The sequence below is a fragment of the Osmia lignaria genome, chromosome 2, assembly GCF_051020975.1.
Source record: "Osmia lignaria lignaria isolate PbOS001 chromosome 2, iyOsmLign1, whole genome shotgun sequence".
Taxonomy (NCBI): domain Eukaryota; kingdom Metazoa; phylum Arthropoda; class Insecta; order Hymenoptera; family Megachilidae; genus Osmia; species Osmia lignaria.
The window spans coordinates 4,438,972-4,464,107 of record NC_135033.1 but is presented as its reverse complement, the minus strand read 5'-3'; the positions used below and the strand labels follow the sequence as shown (position 1 = coordinate 4,464,107).

Below are 25,136 nucleotides of genomic sequence, written 5' to 3'. Positions count from 1 at the left end.
TTCATCACAATTTCGATCGTTCGATCCGTTCTTCTTTCACTTATTTATTTACAATGTAAAACAACGAAGAAATACGTCTACTCTATACAATCGGTATCAATAAATAAACGACGAAAAAATAGAAAAAAAAAAGACAGCTATGTACAAGGTGAGAAAAAAGAGGGGAGCAGAAGTGATGTTCAAAGCACGCTTCTGTACACATCTGTGGGTTGTTAAAATCAACCAACAACCTTCTCAACGATCGTTTGTTATCCTAATCTCGTTTCCAAAGACGAATTTACGTCAGCCAGAATCTGGTACAATAACGATCGTTGAACCGTATCGTCGACGCAACGTATAGAAATGTTATTTTTCAGAAGTCTTGAAAGAGGGCTAATTGTTCCGGTGGCAAAGGGGGTTGCGAACGCCAGTCGGTTTCCGGGTAATCGTCGAAACAACTGGGATCACCTGGTGCCTTTACTCGTGGTTGTATCGGAGGATTCAAAGCTCTCTGAGGTACCTGTACGTACGAATGAAATGAAATTAGATGAAATCAAAGTTTAGACAGTTAATTTCAAATGAATCATTACCATTGGCCATTCGACTAATTTGAACCAACGGTGCCTTTTCACATCGTCGGCCCCTTGCCTCATGTTTCCCAGCCTTTTCGTTCTGTCGGCGATCAAAAGTTTCTTTATTAGATCCTTGGCGATCGGATCCATGTGTTTTGGCCACTCGATTCTTCCGCTGAGAATCTTCTCGTAGATGCCAAAAGGATTGTCGTCGAAAAATGGCGGAAAACCGGCCAACATTTCGTAGATCAGAACGCCCAATGCCCACCAATCGACGGCCTTATTGTGTCCTTTGCTCTGAATTATCTCCGGTGCCAAATATTCAGGCGTGCCGCACAAAGTCCATGTTCTACAAATTGTACCGCGATTATTTATATCGATGGGATAATTGATCGTGATTCGGGTGATTGATCTTACCTGTCGGTGAGCTTCTTGGAGAAGCCAAAGTCGGTGATTTTTAGATGACCCTGGCTATCCAACAGAAGGTTCTCGGGTTTGAGATCTCTGTAAACGATGTGTTTGCTGTGAAGGTATTCCAACGCGCAGACGATTTCGGCCGCGTAGAAGCAGCTGGTGGGCCCGGAAAATCTGCCGGCTGCTCTCAAGTAAGAGAAGAGCTCGCCACCGGCGACAAACTCCAGCAGCATGTACACCCTCGCCTCGTCCCTTCCGCTCCAGAGCCTGAAGAAACAACTCACGTTGAAACGATTAGAGTAATTCACAAGCCGAGCTGAACTCGCTTGGATTGTTCGAGCTAAGCCGAACGCTTGAATTTTGCCGAATTACTTGAAATCGGCGAACTGTTTGATACAAAAGCGAGCTACTCGAAAAAATCGAACTACTCGAATATTCGAGCCGTCTTGAAGATGCATTCTAAGCTCGAATATTCGAGTAGTTCGATTTTTCGATTCTTAGATTTTTAGATTCGATTCTCGAATATTCGAGTAGTTCGATTTTTCGATTCGATTCTCGAATATTCGAGTAGTTCGATTTTTCGATTCTTAGATTTTTAGATTCGATTCTCGAATATTCGAGTAGTTCGATTTTTCGATTTTTAGATTCAATTCTCGAATATTCGAGTAGTTCGATTTTTCGATTTTTCGATTCGATTCTCGAATATTCGAGTAGTTCGATTTTTCGATTTTTAGATTCGATTCTCGAATATTCGAGTAGTTCGATTTTTCGATTCGATTCTCGAATATTCGAGTAGTTCGATTTTTCGATTCTTAGATTTTTAGATTCGATTCTCGAATATTCGAGTAGTTCGATTTTTCGATTTTTAGATTCAATTCTCGAATATTCGAGTAGTTCGATTTTTCGATTTTTCGATTCGATTCTCGAATATTCGAGTAGTTCGATTTTTCGATTCTTAGATTTTTAGATTCGATTCTCGAATATTCGAGTAGTTCGATTTTTCGATTTTTCGATTCGATTCTCGAATATTCGAGTAGTTCGATTTTTCGATTCGATTCTCGAATATTCGAGTAGTTCGATTTTTCGATTTTTCGATTCGATTCTCGAATATTCGAGTAGTTCGATTTTTCGATTCTTAGATTTTTAGATTCGATTCTCGAGCTGAGAATTCATCTTCAAGTAAATCGAACCCAACGAGCGTTCGACTAACGATTACACTTTTTCATTAATCGAACTTTGGATCAAGCGAGTCTTTTTTTGCTTCTTCAAATGACTATAATTAAGGTGGATATCACAGCTAATGTCAGACACGTGTCTGGTTTTCATTAGTCATCTTCGGAAGAGAGAATTTCGCGATCGCTAATTAGCCGCTAAACCGAGCCGTTTGCAGAACGATTAGCAGAAGTATTATTCTCGTCGATTTCAGTTACGCTTTCTTTTCCAGAAATTCCTTCGTTCGACCGACAAACCTGTACACTTTCTTAATTGTAACTAACGAAACAATATTACGGACCGAGGCGGAGAAAGGAGAAAGCAAACTCCACTTACATGTTTACGATAAAGGGATGCTTCACTTCTTTCAGGACGGTGATCTCGTTTCGCACGTGCTCCACTTGTTTCAACCTGATCACGTCCACCATCGATAGAATCTTTAATGCCATCGGTGTACCTTGATGCCTGCATAATACCACTCTACCGAATGTACCCGTCCCTGCAAACAACCCTTTCGTTATTCCCATGATTTTTGCTCTTTTCTCTTACTCAGAAATAAGTAAGTTTAAAGTGTGAACACTGGTCGAATTAACACTGGACACTGAATAAAAATATTCTTTATTTCATATTTGTGCTAAATTGATACCGTAATATTTTTATTGTAATCTATAATGTTTATACTTAATATTTCCACACGTTTTCGTTTGTAAATATTTCAAAATTTTAATTTGAAAAATCTAAACTGTGCTGTTATTTTTGTCTTTACGCCTGGCAACACGAAACGTCGAATGATGTGAAATATCAACGAAATATTAATTTTTCTCTACCTCCTTTGATGTGCTGAAATTGTAATTTTTATTGTACATTAAAAGTATGGCTGTAAATCGTCTTTTTACTGACTTTTTTATATAAGTGACGACCTAAAATTAGAAAATGATTATATATTAAATAATTTGAATAAACGCGAAATTGAAGTAAAAATGTAAGTGTCCAGAATTAATTCCACCAGTGTACAGTAGTCATCTAAGTATCGCATAATATAAATAGATTCATGGTCAGGATTATTAAATCGTAGGTGATGCAAAGTGCGTCTAATGGTCAATGGTAATAATTATCTCGTTAGACATTCAAGATACTTCTGAGCTCGCAATTCATTACCAATGCAGTCTGTTTAATAGACTTTCCCACGAACGCAGGTGACTAAAGTTGGCCTGTTCAACGTACCACGACCAATTAACCGGATGGCAATGGAGGCGCGTTCTGAAATTACGCGATAAATTGGCCGGGCCCACGTGTTGCTCACGAATTCTGACAGGATTTCGCGTATAAATGCGACAAAAATTGGCAGAACTCTTTAGAGGAGAACCAGCTGAGAACAGGTGTAACGGCAAGTCGGTGAAATTATTTTGTAAATTCCTAATTGCCAGACGAACAATCATAAATCATCCTTTTGAAATCAATTAAATCTAAAAAAAGTAGTACAGATGTAGAACAAATTTAGCTACACCGGTTTAATATTACCATTTCATTCGTCGTCGATCAAAAATCTGTATCTCGAATTTCGCGAGCCAGACCGCCGCAGACGGTTTCACCGGTACAAATGGTCGAGAAGATTTTGGTGTGGCTCCAAAACTTGTTCTACGTCTCTCGACAAGCAAACGGTTCGCACATCTGTCCTGATCGATCACCGCGCGCGTGCTGTTTTACAGGCGAATTTAATCGAACGGTTCGATCCAAGTAAACGAAGCGATAAAGGATTGATGTACCTCGAGATTTATTACAACGATGTTTACGCTCGTATCTGTACCGTGATATCGAGAATTATCCAACTCCATACCGGACCGTCCTGCGTTATCCAGTTTCACGAGGAGATTAGAAGATCCTCCGAAAATATCACGGTACTCGATTGTTTATCGTATCTACATTTTCCTTCATTCCTCGTGCAGCAACCTTCCGAAACACCTGCGCTTTACTGATCTTCCGTGTAACTCGAACTTAACGACCAGTTAAATATACACCCGGTAGTCTCTCCTTCTTCGCTGGCCCACTTCGAGGGTGGTGTTTCTCTATTCACCGAGCGTTAACTAATATCATCGATATTTCATCAACTTGATTTCGAGAAATTATATTCATTGTCAATGTTAAGGGATGGAATTGATTCGAAAGGAAAGTTACCAGTTGAATAGGTCGTAAAGTTTCTAAACGCATAGTTGCATTCAGGAGGAATAGAAAGCAGACCGGCGTGCCAGTGAAAGGCATCGAAAAGGCACGGGCTTTGTTAAGATCGGATCGTGCTCACCTATGGTCTTGATGATTTCTAGATCGTCGATGTCGTATCGCGGGCTATCCTCTTGCGAGCCCTCCTCGTCGGACGTCGTGTCACCCGACATACTTAACCAAGCTACTCTTCTCGCCGTAGGAAGAAAGTTTCTTGATTTATCTGTCCGCGTGGACACGTGGAAAGAAAGGAAGCCCGGTTCAACGTTCCACTCGCGGTATTCTTAGATCGTCTACCACCGAACGGTCGACCTCATATCTTGACCCTTTAAATATCCAGCGGGAATAACAGTGGTAGGAGCGGAAATGTTCGGGAATCGTTCACACGCGACAGGTAGGAGTCGCGTGCTCTTCTTCCTGAAAGGCTACCACGGAACAGCAGACGCTTCGAACCGGTATATTTATCGTACACTGTACGCTGTCAACGACCCTCCTCGCTGCTGTTCCTCGCTCGAAGCGGTGAAAATGTGTGCGTTGATTTCACAAGTGTCATTTACGGCCGCGAGTGCGCACCGTCGGAGAATCAGCCAACCTTTTCCTCCTTTCCTTTATTTCCTTCTTTCCCTCTTTCCTGCTCGTGTTAACGTATGCCAGAGGGACCGGTGCGGTGTTTTTACGCGTTCCTGCGTTTGTTGATTCAAACGGAGTACACGTGTGTTACGTATCCACTCGGTGGTAGTAGGAGTCTTTAAAAGTGGTCATCCTTGATCAGCTGGATCGTACGTGGTAAATCGGAGCAACGATTCGATCACTTTACATACACTTGGTATTAGCGTAAACGAGTCTATCGATCTTTCTACACTCGGTCCATTCGGATACAACGAACACTTGTCAATTGATCGAGTTAACGAGTTCACAGGCACCTGGGTTCATCGAGTCCGATCCGATCGTATCCGATAGTCAGATCCTGGATCCGAGGTGTGTCCTATCTTGTCTTCTCTGTCACATGATCTCTCGTGTGGTCCGAATGCCAAGCAGAACTAAACTGGTCACCGAGGGGTCTCAAAAGGCTGTCTATCCTTCTCTTGCCCCCCCCTACCTATCATTTCCTTGACCCCTCCATCCCTTTTCACCACGTTTCTTCTCCCACCTATCTCACGCGGCAACTCTCACTGAACCGATCTCTTTCTATCTCTTTCAAGAGAGAGCCTCTCTCGGTGTCTCTGGTAGCAAGGAGAGGATCCGCGAGTGATTTATAGACGACGATCGCGGAAGATTCGCGGCTGGCCGCGGGATAAAAGGCGGCATTTAAAAATACGAGCCGTGTGGAGGATGACGTCGAGTCGTCATACGTCCACCCGTTACAGGGTTGCGTCAACGACCACGCGAGATGTGAGAAATCACCCAAACCTGCCTCGTACACCTCATTTCTAACCCTTCTCTGGGTAATTAGGGTAGTTAAATGCAAATTGCCAAACTTCAGTTTTAACGGATCGACCATAAGGAAACATAACAGGCCCGCTAGCGAACGGGTTAAATCGGTTGTCCGTGAATCACGGTAGGTGGATCGAGTGACGATGCTGCAATTTTTTATAGACACCCTGTCACTATTACTGGAAATTTTGTTTATTTCGAGGGGGATGAGACAGAGCGTGGGATCGTGTTCTTTATGAAAACGACATCGCGGAAATAGAGACGATTCACGGGAATATTGTGTATCTTTAGAGAGACAGAAGAGAATCTAATCTTTGTTGTTCCAGTAATACGGATGGAGGAGGAGACGCGAAGTGGTCCCCGATCATCGTCGGCCAATCCATCGAATTTCGGCTTATTTTTGAGCCTGGCCCTGGTCCAGATGCACCTCCACCTACAACCACCAGACGATCCAATACTTGTATCGGCTCCTCCTATGTCTACAATTTTCGCTAATCTATTATGTTTTATACACAGCTTCTTCTATATAGATCCGCCACTGTCCAAGGGGTTAATTTGTTTAAAATAATTAATTAAAATCATTTCTGATAGGTAAGCAAAGTTCTAGTCTGCCTACGATTCGAGGAGCATCGAAATTGGACCGAGCGTCGAGCATCCTTGACTGAGGACACGTAAGTATGTACTGTACAATTCATCGCGGATGCGATACGAATTTGTAGCTCTTGTTACGAATAACCTACAACATCCTATTAATAACGGTGATGCGAGAAACTTTAATATTTACTTTGCTAATAATAATGTAGCGACGCGTTCCGTGTTATCGACACGCCATGCCAGCACGATCGCGATTTACTGTTTGGTGAAACGCGAACGTCTAGGGGTTACATCATTTTTATGAATCTTTTCTTTCGCCTAACCAAGCCCATAGGCCTTCGCTACATAGGATCGCTCGTGTTGTTGGCATTAATGAATAGTAATTATCGTGTCCAGAGGATGACGTATCAACGTAGCTTTCGCTGTTACGAGGCCGGTCATTAACAACCAAAATGAAAATAATAGCTTCCGGGAGTCTATTTCACAGACTCATTCCATGCCAAGATCGGGGGGGGGGGCCTCTAATTACGTACACGACTCGCTGTATTTTCTCGAGCATCGTTGTTTTCTTTCTAAGCAGTCTCTGTATCTTACCTTTGAATAATTGCAATTACAATCAAGGTGGTAAAGATACAACCGTTTCAGTTTTAAATTTAACTTTTCAATTTGTCATCTCAGATAATATTTTTAAAATTATTCTGTTTTCTTTTTTTCTTTTTTTTTTTTTTTTTTATTACATCGATGTGTCAGGCTCGTGGTGGTAGTCAAAAGCGTTAAAGACGAATGTCTCTGCAAAAGATACAACATACACGAGAAACAGTTGCGAGATAAATAAAATGGACCAACAGGTCTGATAAATGTTTTCTTTCTCTGCAACGACGTCCTTTCACGATTATTTTTACAATTGGGGACATCCGAAGCGGCGACGACACTCAGCATTGACACTGACGGAAGTGCGGACAACTAGTTTCTCTGCTCGCAGAAATATTCGTTCAAGGACAAGTATCTTTGAGGAAGTTGCAAGCACTAATGACGTACGTGCTCGCCCACCACTTCTGGACGAGAATCAAGCCTCGTCTAGAAACTCGAAGTGATACCTATTACACCGATAGATATACCACATAATTTTCGTCTGGACAAACTAAACGACTTCTCGCTTCGACGATCGCGATGCGGTGAAAGGGCCAACAAATGTCTCGTTAACTTAACACGTGACAAAATGTTGTCGAGAAAGAGATACCGCATAGCGTATGTAACAGTGATGTGCGGTCCGACTATTCGGGTCGGTTCGGAAAACATCGGGCAGATTCGGACGAGCTCCCGCAGGCCACGGCCTAATTCTTATGTACTTGTTAATACTTGCAATAAGCGTGTGCAAAATCTGTTTTATGTGGAATTTTGGAATAAGATAATATTTACGTGGAAAAATAATACTTGTAACGAATTTATTTGAAATGAATTTCATTCCATGTCACCTGTATGTTCATTTTACACAAAAGTACATGAGAGTTGGGTCGCGGGCCGCGGCCCACGGGAGCTCGTCCGAATCTGCCCGACTTTATCCGACCTGACCCGAATTAGTCGGGCTATCCGACTGCACGCATGTCGGACCCGAGTCAGCCCGATTTTTTCCGAGCTCGCCCGAGCCCGTAATATCGGGTCCCCGCACATCCTAGTATGTAATAACACATAAGATCGTCAGGATTCATCTGTTGGCCACCTTTCCCCATTGTTATGGGACCGACGCGTTACTCACCTCGCCATAAAGATAAGTTCCATGAATCATAGAGGTAAGCATCCTCTGATGGCATAACATACAGCCGTAGGTTGCACACGTACTCGGAAGCGGATAGGCGTGTTCGTGAATAGTTAATTTCAGTTATTAACGATCGATATTCTGGTACTAACTAAAACCGCTAACGATCTAAGGCGATTGGTAAATAGCCCGATACCGTAACACTTGTACAATCTAAAACCTAAAGCCTAGTACAGACATACGCATGCGCAGTTGTTCAGAATATAACTCAAGTGCATTTGCAGCTTTCGACTAGACTTATTACAATGGACGTAGAAATACTATTATAATAACGAATCAAGAGCTTATTAAAAATGATTTATAAAATCTTTGAACCCAACTATACGAGCAAGGAACAATGCTAAACGATATCAGACGGTTTCACTAAAAAGGCCGTATTCTCACGATTTGTACTAGTAAATTGTGACGTTAGAGTGAAGCTCGTCTGTAGTAGCTGAACACGCATTACACGCAACGCAGAAAGCACACACAGGAGAATCTATCTAAGTGCGTGTCAAGCCCATGGTTCCCAGGGAACGTGAAGGCTGTACGCGATATTTTCAAGTATTCCAGCGGTCCCACGACAACTTCCGGTTCCCCGGGGCGTTACGAGCTTCCGGTACCACGACAGTTTTCCATCGACCAGGATAATGCCAGCGTGGTCGTCCGTGACTGTAAACGTAATTACGTTCCTCGTTATTTGCTACAATGTTAATAGATTGCAAATTGCGTATGGAAAATAACATCGTTAGGAAAATGTTGAGCACGTTAAGCTTCCTTAAAGGAGGAAAAAAAAATGGTGAACGTTACCATGCTCGCCAATGTACTTACCATACCGAGGGTGAACAGTTTTGCAACGTAATTTTAGCTGGTTCTTTTGACTTCTTTTTCAACCAAACGTGTCCAGTTTCATCAGGTTTAACGTAACAAGGAACGTGCCTGTAAAACACGCGATCGTAACGTTACAGCGGAATGAAAGAAGGATGTAACGGATCAGGCAACGATGTATATTTATTTTCGACCTTGATCCTTTTACCCGTGAAATATGGTGCAGGTGTTTACCTGGACGATGCAACGATGCCTGTCGTGGAACCGTGCGTCGTGTACGAGCCAACTTGAAACCGGAAGCACCGCTTTCTGCCCTGCTGCTCACGAACAATGAGATCGAGAGATTCCTGCGAGGACGTAAGCACGATCAAACGGCTAGCTGCTTTATCGACAGACAGGATCGAAAATATTCGTTTCTCAGGCTAAAGACCTCGACGATCGTGAATCCTTTTACAACCAGTTTACGAACGTTCTTCCGGGTATCTGTAAAAGCGGGTAATAGCTGAAAAAAAAAAGATCAACAGAATCGCTTTTAAACTCGACGGTGACAGTGTTGTTACCTGTATAAGAGATAAGCTACCCTAACTTTCAACTAGAAAATCGACTAAAACCCGTGAACAAAGATTGGATATCTATTCTTTACCCGCTTCTCTCGGTTTACCCTTATGTGGGCCTGATTCAAAGATTAACAGAAACCGTAATACATGCATTTACAAACGTCCTCCGTATGACTTGGCGCACACGTGTACACAGCAAGTGTCCAATTATTACGTTTGGTGTATCCTTTAGTTGCTTTCAATAGACAACGCGATACGTTGACATCGGTTGTTTGACTACCCGTACGATCAATACAGACCGGGACAATCGAGGAAATCTCTTCATGGCCACCGTCGTCACGTGGCTTCGAGTATAGCAACAGGTGTGATGCAACAGGTAATCAAACGTCAGCATTCTGATCCCTCGGTTATTGTATATAGCGAACACGATCCGTTTAATATTATTACGATGCTAATAAGGTACGAAGAAGAAGAAAAAAGAATCTTGTCAACCTCTCTGTCAGAAATTAAGGTTGACCCACAGGTCACGATCGTTGGAAGGTTAAAGCGTAAAGAGGAAGTCTTGGAACTCACCTAAACTTGGTCCCGCGTAAAAACGCCATTAACTGGTCCCCGCTAACAGGATGACAAGCGAAACAGGATTTAAACGAGAGATCCCCTAAACGTTTCACAGCTGACAATGGAATAAAGAAGGCACTTACTTGGTCAGGGTGCGAGACAGGTGTCGCGTCGCGAATCGATTCGCGCACACTCTCGCAATCTTTCCCTCCGACACTTTCTTCTTTTGCTCGAGCGAACTGCATTTCCGCTTGCCAGTGTCCCTCGGCCTCTCCCCTCTTCGTGGACGAGCATTTCGCTCGACAAACGCAACGCGTCGCGTCTCGTCTCCGCGTTTGCAGGCCGTGTTCATCCGTAAGCAGAAGGTCGTCGTTTGTTGCCAAGTTGAGGCCAATTGCTTACCACGTGCACCAGTCGCGAAAAATAAATGTTATCGTTAAAACGTTCCTCTTCCCAGCTTTTTACCTGTCCCATTAAGCCGCCATTGTTGATTCACCGTTTCAGCCGGTTTGGAGAAATATTTTACTTTCAAAATTTGTCCATCTATTTTTAATGAATTTTCTTTTCGAAAAAGGGTTTGATTCTTTCCTCGTATCACAGAGTTCAGCGATACCGGTTACATAAAGGCGAAGTCTTGGCACGATTTCCGGGATGCCGATGTATGCCTTTGGATGGCCGAACGGTTTTACAGCCGTTCGCTCGATCAGCTTCTTTGCATAAATGTTTGATGTTTAAAAACCGATAACCAGGTTCGAGAAGGAGCTTATCGCGTTGCACGGTCGGACGCTGTGTATGACACAGGAGCTCCACGGGCCCGTTTCATAAATCCCCCGTGAATTCTTCCAGTGCCATTTACAGAATCCAAGGCTCACCCCATTTGACAACGCGTTATCGGTTATTCCAATCTCTTAACGATAAGTAAACCGAAAGAAAGAAATAAAACGAAGTGAATATCCGTGGCTAAGAAGGTGAACGACCGGTTTGTTCGGTTATGCAACTACGTAAGGAAACGAGATGGTTTCGGTGCTCGATTCACCGCGAACCGTGACAAGCCGAAGAGAATTAGACAGCCAGAAAATTGTGCGCCATTCGAGGAATAGCACGGAGCAAGAACTAAAGGAAAAGAAAGAAATTCCTCGAGGATAATTCACGGTCGAAGTATCCTCGGCTCTTACTCCCTCCCTTCTTGCCTCTTCCGTCACGGAACAACGATCCTTCCCGGAAGCCGCGTCCGCCATATCTACCGCCTACCGCCACGATTTCTTCTTCGTCCGTTCATCCAGTTCCCCTCTATCGTGAAATTTCTTCATTTTCTCCAATTTTTCATTTATTATTTCCCACGGTACCTAACATAGCCATCGTGCTAAACAATCATTAAGTAACCTTCCAACGATTCCTCTTTCTCCCCCCCCCCACTCGAGATCCATTTCGAATAATTCCGTGCTTTAATTTACAAGCATTAATTCAATCACCGAACGGTTTCTAGCGATTTGTTATAAAGTTGGAGAGGTCTGATATGCAAGGGAACCCGGTCGCCGCGTTTTCCCGTCTCGTTCTCACGATTCGAATCTTCTCAGTGCGCCGCGCCGTCGTATATACACCGTATACACCAGCGATTCTTCAACGACTATCTGCAAGTCTTTGCTCAGTTTCTCAAGCCGCTCTTCCGGTCATGCTATCATTCCGGTTCTCACGCCTGCTTCGAACATCGGGACACGGACCTGACGCGGAAAATAACAGTCCTTCGATCGGTGTCCTTTAGTTCACCCTCCTGCTATCCCTTCAAATTACATCCACCATCGAACAAGAATAAAACTTCTTGAGGATTATCTTTATTGACTCTGGGAGAGACACGCTATCGTCTCTGAAACGTGGCTTATCAATTTTCACGAAGACCGTGGAACCGATTTTTCATCGGTTTTCTTGCCAACGACATCTCGCAGATTGGTCAAGATTTACGATCCGTTTCTTCTACACCTGTTCGTAACGAAGATCAGTTCCCGTGACTGAAAGCAAATAAGGTAAAACTGTAATAAATACGCTTGCTCGAAAGTGGTTAGAATTTTGCGTCGAAAACAGTCGGTTTCACTTGGTAGCCCTATCGTTCCGTTTCGTTCCCAAGAGAATTCCTTTGCTTAATTCGAGCATTAATAGAAAAGAATGGCTACTTCGATCGCTCGCAGCAAGGTTTCTTCCGCAGCGATGCGTAGAAGAAAAAGAAAACGGTAACGAACAATAGTTCTAACGCAACTCGGTTCTCGAAATCCTTCGGTTCGCTTCAAATAGGTCAAACGTTGAATTCCTCTCTAGTCGCGATCAGCGGCTCTCCGGTTCTCGCAGTTGCTCAGAGAGGAGTTACCGATTTACCGGGCACGTTCCTGCACGTTTGACGCTCGGATCAAATCGAAGGTACGTGATCGAAGATGAAGGAAAAAGGAGGAAGAAACGCCAGGGTACCGTGACAATCGCTAATAAACGCCAGAGATTATGTAGCCGAAGCGTTAGAGTGCATTTTCTGTCGGTGGTCACGCGTGCATTGTACGCTTATTCGCGTTTCTTTACTGACCTTCGTCAAACCGACGCGTTTCTTCTTCCTAGTGATTTTCCTAGTGATTGTAAGCATTGCGTAATGCTTATAAAACGACTTGGAATCGAACGTATCACGGGGGTCTGATTAATTTCATGGTGGCGAGACGCCAGGGAACCGAATTCTCTTTCGGTTATCTTATCACATTCAGGAGCGGCGCGATGCGCCGGGAAAATCGGACGGTCGATCGAAAGGGCGAGGATCGGAAACAATAAAATACCAAACAAGCCTGAAAGCGAGCGCCGCGGCGCGCTCGCTGACTTTCGAAGCAATTATTATATCGTGACATAGATTCGCTGTTTGAGAAACTCGGTCGTTACGTGGGTGAATTCTTGCCGAGTGATAAATCGATGGATAGATCGCGGCTCTCTTTGCATTCCGCGTGAAAGCTAACGCGCGACGGTATGCAAATACCGGTTACTATCGATTTACTAGCTGGTAATTAATCCTACGGTTAGGTATATCGTTCGGTCGATCGAAAGAATCGAGGATAATCGAGGAGAATCGCGAGGAGGAGGTCCAGGACGTTTCGAAAACTCACTTCCTCCCGTGATTTCTGGTTGCGCAATCATCCTTTCCACGACGCGCCGCGCCGATGCGATGTTTTTCGTGGCGAAGACCGAGCAGGAGGAATAACGGTGACCGTACCGACGGGGAGGACAGTGACCCGATGAAAATCTTAGGTACACAAGAAAGAGAAACCGTTGAGAAGCGTGCTCCCCTCGCGGATCGGAACGAAATAGATTTCACCGGCGATAAAAGAAATACTCGCGGCATTTAACTCGCGGCAAGTTGGAACAATACTTATGTACGTTGGCCAGCGTGGCCGACATCCACACGTTTCTTACATAAAACTTGCTACTCTTTATCGCTGAATCGCGAATACTCGTATTTCGTACGACGTCGGACTTTGAAGCGTTCGTCGATCGACGTCGCGTTCTTTCTCAAACTATATCACGCTCGAATGACATTTCCGCTCGTGTCCACCGTGTTACGTGCTTCTAACGGAAACTTAATTAATCGATACTTGCGAAAACGATTATTCCCGATACCTTAGTCGCCGAACGAGGATGATGCTGTGTACCGATCGCCATTGGTAACCACCTCCCCTTCTCTCACTGACCGGTAATACCTTCTGCTTCGACCGAGGTCTCGTCAACATTTCACTCTTGTCCAGTTTCAGCGACCACATTCAACTTCTTCTCGGACGAGTTGAACCAGACCGGAGCGAAGTCGTGCACGGAACATGATTTTTCAGCTGGATACCGTGTTCCGTGATACCGAACCAGTCACCACCGGGCGATATCTTTTTCGTCCCGATGAAAACGTCACGCGAATACGAGGAATACAATGAAAGGGGTAAAGCAGAAGAAGAAGAAGAAGAAGAAGACGAAGAAGAAAATAAAGTTGGAGAGCGGTTGATAAAGTAAGAAGAAGAGGAAGAAGAGGCGCGGTAGGCGGCGGTTACGCGCGTACAAAGGAAAAAAGGAGGCTTTTAAAGTCGTAGGAGCGCAGCCCGGAGGAGGCGGCGAACCGGTTGCTCGAAGTGACGTGAGTGAACTGAGGCTGCAGGCTGGCAGGTAACGCCAGGTAAACTCCAGTCGACCTGCGATCCAGAGGTAAGAGAAGGAAGGTGGTTGGCTACGCGGAGCCAGCCAGCCGTAGAGACAGTCAGCTCAGTCAGTCGACCTGGGGAGTCAGCCTGCGGCCCCTGCGGCCGCAGGAACCAGCCACAGGTGAGGGATACCGAGAGGAAAGGGAGGATTTCGAAGGGAGAACCGATGCGATGCGATGGAAGGAAGAAGTCAGAGGGGAATGAGAATGGTGGGAGGGAACGGTGCGGTGCGGTGCGGCTCGCCGCGCTGATGTGTTGTGTGTGACTCAGCTCGGAACGAGCGAATAGGCCAACAGCATAGCAAAAGCTGTGTGAACGGGACACATACACACACACACGTACAGTGTGATCGAAAAATAAGGGCCCTGTCCGTGTCGATAGCTTTCCGGTGAAGCGGCGCGGATGATGGAATGGCATTGGGCGCTGGGTGCTGGGCGCTCGGTGTTTCGGGCACGTGGCACCGGCCCAGCGCCGCACTTTTCGAGCCTAGCTGCTCGCGACCGTTCTCTTTTATTTTCTTGCCCTTACCTCCCCGGTATCTCCACGATTACACAACCACCACGTACGAAGGACTTTATTTATCTATTTAGATATTGAAACGATCGAGTGACTTGTTTTAATTGCAACAGGATTTCCCATGGTATTAATAACCGTGAACAATTTGCGCAGCGCAGAACCGTACTCACCGACTCCACGCGTAGCTCCTACAATTGCTTTTCCACGGTTTATTTAACGACGGTAACTCTACGGGTTTGCGTTCCCAATAAAATGTCGATCGCGTGATCGAAGTCAGGGCCGTTTACTAGTTCGTGGAACGCTTTTTGCAACACGCCAACGATGCTACCAGTCTCTATCCATATCTAACAACGAGACAAAGTTTTCGTTGTTAATATAGTTTTGCGATCAGTCGCGAACGGCGTAGAAAGCCACCCAGTATATCAGGGACTAACTATACCTGAATGCAGCAGAGCGTGACTTTTCACGTGTAGTCGTGCAGAAGTGGGGGGTATGATCGTAACCGGGCCTACAGTAAGACAGACTTTGATAGAATTTACACGGTGGCTTGGAAGAGGCAAGAACCTCTGCGAAGCAAAGACCGCGATGAACACGGATTACGACAGGCTAATTCTTCATTTTTTCCCCCCCGAGTCCTCTGTCCACTCGGTTCATTTATCAGCTCGCACGCACGTTCCATCGCTATATTCCCTTTCGTACCGCAACCTTATTATTCAACGTTAAAAAGGCTCGTCATTAAAGCGGTCCTTCTTCCAGCCTCTTTCATTGCTCGATTCCGCTGGAATCAAGAGATTTCCTTTTGCCAAATTACCACGGTAATTATCTCTCTAATTACCACAGCCTCCACGCAACCATTACTCCGTTCTTCCATTCCTGATTCTTAACAAACAAGGATCGTCGTTTAACGAAACCCGTCCTCCGATTAATTCTTGGACGATCGTCATCCGATGCCGTCTGCAACATCATCGCGGTAGGTCAATAACACTTTTGTACAGCTTCATAGTGGTCGTCGAGAAGGATCTCGAGGAGTCCCTTCTAATTATCCTTCGCGCCTTTTCTTACCCCCATCGACGCTTCTCCAGTATCTCTTACGATTCGTAATCTTCTTCGCTCATTTCTTCTTCTCTTTTCTTTTCTTCCTTTTTCTTTTTTCGTTACGGCATTTCCTCGTTTCACGAAGGTAGACCACCGACCGACGTTCCTTGTTCCTCGGAGGATTACCATGAGTATCGCAGCGCAACTGGTCTATGCGCAGCGAGAAATGCAGCTGATGCGCACCGCTGAATCTCGCTGAGGTCAGCGACTCGTCGACGGAGTTAGTGGAGCGCTTAGGCTCGCTCCAGGGATTTTATGAATTGGTGCATGGTGGAACGGCGAGTCGGTGCGCGGCCAGTCGGCTCACGGAAGAAAGAGGCAGCGAGGAAGAGGAATTAAGTCCGAACGATTTTTATCCAGAACGATTTTTATCAGGATGGCTAGAGTAGAGTACCTATGCGAAAAGTATCGCGTTGAACGCGAGACGCGCGAATACGTACGATAAGAAATAACTCAGACGTCTATATTTATTCGATTCGTCTGGTGAATTCCGTGTCATCGTTTTCTACCCGTGATCGGTAGCAGCTCGTAGCGTCATGATTGTCCTCCGCGGTTCTATTCTTCCTTCCTCTCCTCGCTTCATGGTGTTCTGCTCACGAGCCACGGAGTACGCAGGTGCATTAACCGGACATTCAGCAGCGTAACGCTGGCCTCAGAGACGAGAAGATAGGTAGAGAGACCCAAGGGGAACGGATAGAGAATGGTAGTGTAGAAGAAAATAGGAGAGAGATAAGAGGGGTTTGGGGGGTGCTAGAGCAGATGGTTGGCATTCGAATTCCTTCGTCACCCGTTTCTCTAAACCGCGAGTTAAGCCTAAAGCTGGTCTCGGATGTTGGGAACGCAGAACGAATGCAGCTTACTCGCGGATGGAATGTCTCTGCTTTCGAGCTGGTTACATCGAAAAATACCTGTAAACGCATTACGCTTCATCCTGCAGCTGACCGTCGCGTCGGTTCGTTGCTATCTTTACGAATTGCTTCCTTGCCTCTCGTTTTACAAACTCAAGAACATCGCGACCGGCAGGGTGCAACTCGCGCGTATCAAATACCCGCAAGTGCAAATCCGGTGCCGATTTGGTACCGATTGCCAAACACTGGAAATTCGGAACGACCGAGTCCAGGTTCGCTTCGCGAAAACCGTGCTTACCTTAACCCGCGACAAAGTTTGGAGCGGCACCAAAAAGTTAGCCCTTGTCTGGCGTCGCGCCAACGGGACGCAAGGAAACGCGAGGAAACGCGTGTCACCGAAGCAGAAGGAAAACCAGACCAGGCCTCGTGCGTTTCACGAACAGGTGCTGTTCGAACGGTTCTTTACCGGTGTTCGCTGATCGATCGGACCATATGCCCGGCAACCGAACGCAGAAAGAGCCAGCGAGTTGTCGTTATAAATAAAGTCGGGGGCAATTCGAGACGCGATATTATGTCTACTCGAGAGTCTCCTTCTGCCCTATACTCGGCGCATCCTCCAGCGACAGACTACTCTACTCGCTGCCTGTAGTCGCTTTTCACGAGAAACTGGTTTTCATCGCGCCACCGGTGCCGCTGATCCCGGAGTATCGCGGCGTGTTCTCGAGACCCGGTCGCTCTACTCACGGCAGTCGGGTAATGCGGCTTTAATGCCCCGAGATGCAACGCAACACGCGTCCTTCCCGTCCCGACTTTAAACCAATTCGACCAGAAGAAGAAGAAGAAGAAGAAGAAGAAGACAGAGGTTCAGCGAGCGCCCAATGTTGTAAGACGACACTGGTAGAGAGAGGTTAAGTTATCTTTGCGAGTTCGCGTCGCGTCCGCCTATAATCGTTACGTTACGAGAAACTGGTTTCCCAGACTCTCTGACCATCACTTTATCTGACGACTTATCTTTCATCTGATATTCCGTGCTCGAAGTCCCGAAAATCCTACTCGAGGTATTCCCCTTTTCGTTTCCTACCACTAGCTGGAAAAGTGGACGAGGGAAGAGCCGCGGCGTCAGATAAGAATCCTTGACACCCAGCCTCATCGCGCTCTGATTGAGTGTAGCACGCAGAGGTGGACGCTTAACTAGCAGCGCATCTTGACTGTTTAATTTAACACACTCGACGAGGAGAAGTCGTGCGTGTCGTATCTGGTAAATAATATCAGTTCCCACAGCAACCAACTCGCCCCTCCCGTTGCTTCTTCGTTTCTCGGATCGCCGTAATTTCTTTATGACCTTAAAGCGATACGTTCTGAATTCTAAACGACGCGACGTTCCATCGAACGAATCCGTCGGTAGAGATACCTGCTACGTTTTTACAGGGGAATACTTTTTCTTTGTATAAGCGGTACGTATGTACGTGACGGCCACGTTTACAGCTTACCCCTCTGGCAACAACATTTCCGCCGCATTACAAATTCCTCTTTGTCGAGCCTACGGGCTGACGGAAGTCGACTATCGTGCTGCTTCTCGACCCTGACCCAACGATCCTACTCCTCAAATCCATGGACAAACATCGTCGTACCTCCACCATGATCTTCCTGTGCGCGGAAGCGCATACTTTCAAAATCCCCCAATAAAACCTCTGAAGAAAACCTTCGATTATTTACAGTTCGACTCGAGTCAACATTCGTACGATTACAATAGACTTGTTTAACATTGACAATTGATCTGTCAGCGAGTGTTATGAAAATCTGACTCACCGACGAGTCTTTTGTAACAGGTGTCGAACGGGGAGCACAGTGTTTGGCTCGGTTCAACAGGTAAGAGGGCTCACAGGCAACGGAGCGTTTCGCAGGTGAAGCCCGCAGCTGCGAAATCGAACAGAGAGGGGCAGAAAAGAAATCGCTTTATTTGACACGCTGTCTTTCCGTCAGCCTTATTCGGCTCGTTTCGACGAATTGTTTCAACCTTCGAGTACCTCGAAATCGCGTAAATATCGGCCGAGCAAAACTACCGAGTACGCCGAAGAACGCATTAAACAGAGGAAATTTATGATGTCGAAGGGCCAATCGAATTTCGATTTGACGCCGTTAAATTATTTCCTTTGCGGCCACGTGAAAGGTAAACCCGCAAACCTTATTCACCAGATCAAACCACAATTATGTGCAAATGTTATCGGAAATTTTGACCAAGAAAAAGCGATTTGCCGAGCGGACAATCGCGATACTCGTTTGATCGATATTGTTTTTCCATCTGTAATTCTGATCGTGGGATCAATGCGTGAGCAATTTCGCTAACTTCCAGATCAATTATCCTTTGGATAATTTGTACCGTGTAGCTTTAGGAAGTCAAGACGGAGCGATTTTTCCGCGCTTTCTATCCAAGGAAGGAAAGGTCAGCGTACCGTCGCGTCGCGTCGCGGCGCACCGCGTCCACGCTGATACAACGTAGAACACACATGGCGCGTGATGCGTGGCAGACGTAAGTGGAGGAGCCAGCCCATGCTCGATGGATAGGAGGGCCAGGTTGGAGGTGCATAAACACACATAGAAGTGGAAATGGCAGGATTGGTAAGAGAGCTGGCAGAGCGAGCGAGTTGGCCGGAGACACGGCTGGCCGCCTGTGGCTTCGCTCTGCCGCTTTTCCTCTCTCCTTCCCTTGCTATCCCAACCTTCCCTTTTTCAGATTCTACCGCGTTGCAACCCTTCTTCGTGCTGATGCCTTCTACCGCTGCCCGTTTGCCGCAGCTGCCTGTCTACTGGATGATCGCGAAGCGCGGCGTCGCGCAAGAAAAGCGGCCAAGTATGCCTCTTTCTACGATGCATATGGACGCACAATTAGGGAATTTCCAACGACCCGTTAGTTAAGATGAGCATAAATCAACGCTCTGTCCGCGGCAGATGCAACTGTCGCGGTCCGTTATTCGCCGCGAATCTTTTCATCGTGCTACACGATCGTTTTATAGCGAGCATCTGTTGTAGAGTCGTAAAAACGAGTGACGAAAAAATGTACAACGCAAACGTTGAATTATCTAAAGTTTGCACAAGTCTTAGCGAGTATGCCGGAGATTTACAAGTGGTGCTCTTTTGACGGAAGGAACAGATTGGCAGGTATACATACGGGGTGTCCCAGAAAGAGTGTTAATCCTTTAAGGGGGTGGTAGATGGGGTGATTCTGAACGACATTTTCCTTTGTGAAAATGTTGTTTGAAGCTTCGTTTTTGAATTATTAAGGAAAAACACTGGGCCAATCAGAGCGCGCATAGCGCGCGGGGCTCAGGGACGGCAGCCTCGACTACGAAAACTGGGCTTGACCTGAGTCCCAAGCGAACAACTCGGCACCCCGCTGGTGTAGCAGGAGATGTTGGAAAAATAAATAAATTGAACTGATTAAACATTTTTAATCGTTGCTTAAAATGAATACAGAACCTACTTTCGAATCACCCGGTGAATGATTTAACCGAGCTTGCGAGGTAAGTGCCGAACAAGTCAGGAACAGCGCAGCTCACAATCAGTGTTGCGGAGTGCCGCTGTTAGCGCATCGCACTATGACTAATTACGAGCTCGAGTCACCCCACTGTCGGACGATACGGCCCTATAAACGCCACCACCACCATCACTATCGCTAGCAGTCATTGTTCCTTTCCACGTCTTTGCCTGTTTCTTCCTCTGATCGACCGACCGACCGACCGACCGACCAGCAGTCTTTTTTCCCGCGCTAGTTCTTCGCTTCTATCTGTTGGGTTGCGCACGTAGCCACACTCGATAGCTCGTGCTTCGAACACTCTTTTCTTAACCACTCTCCTCGCTACAGGCTGAATTTTTTTTTTTTTACGTTTTATATACCATGGTCAGTTCCCTTCTCGGAATATCGAGCCAGCAATTTTACAAAATGTACGCCGGTCGGAATCCCCCCCCCCGATCGTTAGCGTGGACGAGCACGCGCGATCCTATCTTTGCGATATGCCGCCAAGAGACTGGGAATTTACAATTGTAAGGAGGAATATTAGGCTAATCGTAGAGCGCGTTTCGTTGGTCGGAGCCGATTCGAACGGACGATACCAGGCCCGTTCTCTCGGTGCAGCTCAGCAACCGTAAGCGGAAAACTCAGCTCCCTCGGTAAATGGATTCTTCCGAGTAATCTATAGCACGGGATCGAGGTGCTCGTGGCTTCTCGCCTTCGTAATTTAGGAGGAAACGATTTACTGTTTCCGGTAATGGGCAGCAGCAAACCGTGTCCGTGTAAGAGTCACGCTCGGCGACGAAGAGGCGGCCGATTAACAAAAAGCGCGTTTGTTAGAGTATAGCGAACAAACGCGACGCGACGCGACGGCTAATTTGGACGGTGGGTACCGTTACGACCCGCATATAGCCGAGCTGAAAAGTCAAACAGGAAGGATTAATGATATATTGTTGATGCTTAAATACACCGCTAATTGTTGTGTCTACGCTACATGATAATAGTTGGCGCATTATTATAATTACTAATTAGACGAAGATCAAAGAAAAAAAGAAGGAAGGTGTCGCGCGGTCGTTAACACCTGTACTTGTATTTATATTGCTACAACTAGAAAGGAGAATAGAACGAATTTTTCTAAGCTAAGGTCTCTAGTTGTACGGGGAACCAAGTTCGCACGTATTTACGGGTTTATGCTATTGTTTCGAGCGGCACTGTCGGTATCTTTCCACGAATAGACGATTTTACGGTAGGAGGGCTCGGAGTGCGAACGACGCGGAAGGTAGGAGAACATCCTGTGTCGTAGGACCCCCCTTCACGCTCTGCTGGCTTTACTTCGTAACGCTGATTTCCTAAGTATTCTTTCCCTTCCACGGTATACTGATTGTCAGTCAACTCGAAGAAGGAAGACGAAACGAGACGAGACGAGACGGTCTCTCCTACCTGAGAATCGAGATGCTCTTAATTAAAGCACTTCAGTCACCGGATTCCGGCGAGAGAACACGTTTTCTCACGTTTCAGTTCGCCCTTTTTCATCGATTGTTCATCCAGAAAGGATAATGGGATGTTGCGAAATAAGCGGCGACCATTTGTCTTCGAACCAACCAACACATCTTTTTTCAACGCTTCCTAACACTTTTTATATGACTACAATCTTTGTGTGTACATTTTTTCTTTTTAATTCAACAATGTTACAACATTTTTATTGATCGCGCTAGAAATTTAGAATTAATTGGTGGATATAGCCGTTTCCGCTTTATACGCTTTATTTACAGGATTTCATTTGTTTGCGCTTTAAATTACGGTAAATTACCAGTAGTTTGCTGCTAAAAATCAGCTTCTCGATTATGCCGATAAGAAGAGCAAATAATACTCAGATAATTGTTTGACAAAGCTGTATTTTAAAAAGACCGCCATAAATACCTTTAAAACTCGATTTCTGCGCCATCTATGCAAAAATGGTGGAAACTACTCGACAAGTTACAGACTCGAAAAAGAACACAATCGCCATCTATCAGGAAACCGGTGAAACTAGTCGACGAACGGGCTCCTCGACTTACCGATAGGTGGCGCTAGTGTCCCCTGTGTTATGGGGGCTTATCCCACATTTAAATTGAATGAATTGCGTTTAAATTGTAATAATATATTTGAAATTGTTAATATAATGATATACACGTCCTTTGAGTTTAAAGGCTTTTGGAAGAATGAACATTCATAAAATTAATTCCAATTTGTTTTTAAATGTAACAAATGAATAATAAACATAGTTCAACAAAGGTGGCGGTGAGAATAATCTTGACTAATCTTCCTTATCGACATCGGCCGCCACAGTGTTGTGGGGTGATGGTAATGCACGGGTTGGGTGGTCGGTATGATTCCCACTGTCTCACAGTTGCGGCTACGAAAAAATTCGACGTTTTCTTACGCCCTCTAGAATATATTGCGGCCGCAGTAACAAACAAAACCTGAATCAGTGAGTTTACAAACGACGAGTGTCGGTGTTGAACTGTATCATGAGATATGAGTTGATATATTATCTGGTCGATGCTATTATTATCTCTTCGGTGATTCGAGTTAAATTCGTTTTACAAACCTTTCGGAGATACTTTTTAAGACGTCAAATATTTTAAAGTAGGTAACTTAATAACCCTTTTTAGTTCATTGGAAATTATTTTTTTAATAAATGACGAACTCTAGTTCTAAGTGTAAAGTATGTGTTTTTAAGGTAAATAAATATTCATTTAAAAAAAATGGTGGGTCATGATGGGGTATGTGCGGGCAATGACGCACTCAGAATTTATTCTTGGAGGGAGCTAAGTTGAACGAATAAAAATATTTTTAATACAAAAAACAGTGTTATTAATATGTTACATAAACAGTAACACTAATTTAATTAGGAACAGATTTTGGAAAATTTTCTGTTGTTCTCCTTCCTTTTTCTTTGGGGAATGTTAGAGCCCCTTAGCCCCTCCCCCCGAGTGCGCCAGTGTCAGCGCGGGGTATGCAAGGACGCGATCTTTCAAACGTTTGGGACGTTCAACTCTGTTCACCACATGGCAGAATAAGGGAATGCACTAAGGCTTAGTATGTCATTCTCTGTTAAAAATGCCTATTTCGCTACCTGTGAAAAACGGAAAAATGCCCACCTGTTAACAGTCTGCTAAGAGACGAGTCTCTGTTAACAATTAAATGATATTTTTGGTTTAAGAATCATTATTTTATAAATATAACAGTAATTTTCGAATTATTTTTTATTCAATTCTTCTATTTTTTTCAGAATGTTACGTACCAAATATTCTTATTTTTCATATATTTATGTAGTATCGATTATTACAATAATTGTATTATTGTATTACAATAAGAATGTAATCCAATTATAAGGTAAAATATAATTGTTTTCCAAGCAGCACAGGCGAGATAATTATTGTACTGTAACAAACCTAATTTGTGGAGCATTTAGACGCGTGTTCTACGAGTGTGAAGATAGCTGGCGCCAAACCTCCTTCCGAACCGTTGATGTGACTGGGTCTAGGTGGTTCGTAGACAGGATCTACCGGTGTCTCCCAGCCAGATCCATTTTCGTCTTGGGCTCCTTGCACCCTAAAATTGGTCCATAACATTTGTTCAAGTTCTTACGATCATTTTTACATACCTGTTCGCAGCATTCACAGAGTCTTCCCGAAGGAAGTCGACGACAGGGTCTTGGGCAGGGGTTCTTGAATACAGAATCGTGGACTTTGTCGGGTAGAGGCTGATGCTGGAGATTCTCCGCGTGAAGTCTCTTCGCCCGAGCGAATTGATGCTGCTCGGGTAACGGAAGATTTTTCTCCATTTCTCTTCTACTAAAAAATTCCGGTACATATTTTCTCAAAGAGGACACTTTTATGTTTCCAGAAACATAATTTGGTTGACAACATTCGTGAAACTCGTTGCTTTTCTGAGCGACCAGCTTTTCTGGGCAGTGAGAGCAACACTTCTGAATCTTCAATTCCACCTCTCTTCATGTTCAGTTTGATGATGTGGACGAAGGTTCAAAAGTTTAGAAAATGGATTTGCCTGAACGCCACTACAGGAATGCCTTGGTTCCTAAATCAAAGTCGTTGTTTGCTTGACAATGAAACAGTTCCATAATGTGTTTCTACATAGCTATACAAAGATAGAATTGTCCCAAATAATTTCAGCTTTTCTATTGGATAATGATGAGCATTCAATATTCTATCTCTTGTAAAATCAATTCATAAATATCAGAGAACGCTTTGATTCTTTTTCCTGTAATTTAATCGTTTTGAATATTTAAAAAAATGCTAATTTAAAACATAAGTACGGTAGTTTTATTATCAGAGGGTACTAAATGAAACGAACAAATTTCAAGGAATCTGCGAAGGAGGAAAGTTTCTGCTGCAGCTAGCGATTCTCCGTATCGTTACACAATACAATGATGAATACATTTGTGTATCTATAACGGAATTGCTAAGAGTGTTTTGAATGGGAAATCACCGTTGCGTCGCTGGGAAAATACACTGACAATGAATCTCTTTAATAACGCTTTACCCAGGATTACAAATTTGATCCGTTTCAGTTTCCTTCCGAGTACAATAAATACAGTATTCTTTAGGGGAAACGTGCTAATGCAAAGACTTAATCTTGGAATTCGTCCACGAGCTTCAACAAACAATATATAATTGCCGTTCTCTGAAATCAAGAAAGTATTCATTAACATGAACTTCTTTGTATTTTATTATTAAAAAGTGAATATTTATTATGAAGTTATATAAAAAGGCTTCAAAAGCTTATCTTCATTTTTTACTGA

The 25,136-nt window shown here is 44.6% G+C and overlaps 1 protein-coding gene and 1 long non-coding RNA gene across 5 annotated transcripts; both read right to left on the bottom strand.

Annotated features, from left to right (window-relative positions):
* Positions 1 to 119: 119 nt before the first annotated feature.
* Positions 120 to 10,965, bottom strand: Pka-C3 (Protein kinase, cAMP-dependent, catalytic subunit 3). 3 transcript variants are annotated; one of them, XM_034327500.2, is made up of 8 exons: positions 10,176 to 10,965; positions 9,280 to 9,547; positions 9,049 to 9,156; positions 4,477 to 8,889; positions 2,514 to 2,676; positions 969 to 1,232; positions 570 to 900; positions 120 to 499 (listed from the first exon to the last, which is right to left on the bottom strand). In XM_034327500.2, the coding sequence occupies exons 4-8, from the start codon at positions 4,565 to 4,567 to the stop codon at positions 353 to 355; spliced, it is 996 nt and encodes a 331-aa protein (XP_034183391.1). In that variant the 5' UTR covers positions 4,568 to 8,889; positions 9,049 to 9,156; positions 9,280 to 9,547; positions 10,176 to 10,965; the 3' UTR covers positions 120 to 352. The 3 variants fall into 3 exon arrangements, with proteins under 3 accessions (XP_034183391.1, XP_034183393.1, XP_034183392.1); XM_034327502.2 differs by lacking the exons at positions 4,477 to 8,889; positions 9,049 to 9,156; positions 9,280 to 9,547; positions 10,176 to 10,965 and adding an exon at positions 3,402 to 4,450; XM_034327501.2 differs by lacking the exons at positions 4,477 to 8,889; positions 9,049 to 9,156; positions 9,280 to 9,547; positions 10,176 to 10,965 and adding an exon at positions 3,336 to 3,355.
* Positions 10,966 to 23,329: 12,364 nt separating this feature from the next.
* On the bottom strand, positions 23,330 to 24,224 carry LOC117605810 (uncharacterized). Of its 2 annotated transcripts, XR_013062450.1 has the most exons (3): positions 23,979 to 24,224; positions 23,767 to 23,926; positions 23,330 to 23,447 (listed from the first exon to the last, which is right to left on the bottom strand). It is a non-coding gene; the product is annotated as an uncharacterized LOC117605810 (long non-coding RNA). The 2 variants fall into 2 exon arrangements; XR_013062446.1 differs by lacking the exon at positions 23,330 to 23,447 and having other exon boundaries at positions 23,478 to 23,926.
* Positions 24,225 to 25,136: the final 912 nt, after the last annotated feature.

What these genes read in the sequence shown, in the direction of transcription:
- Pka-C3 (XM_034327500.2), bottom strand. Translation starts at nt 4,567, where the DNA reads ATGTCGGGTGACACGACGTCCGACGAGGAGGGCTCGCAAGAGGATAGC. An exon ending in CATCCCTTTATCGTAAACAT is followed by an intron (nt 1,233 to 2,513) that starts GTAAGTGGAGTT and finishes TTGTTTCTTCAG; the next exon opens with GCTCTGGAGCGGAAGGGACG. An exon ending in TCCAAGAAGCTCACCGACAG is followed by an intron (nt 901 to 968) that starts GTAAGATCAATC and finishes TACAATTTGTAG; the next exon opens with AACATGGACTTTGTGCGGCA.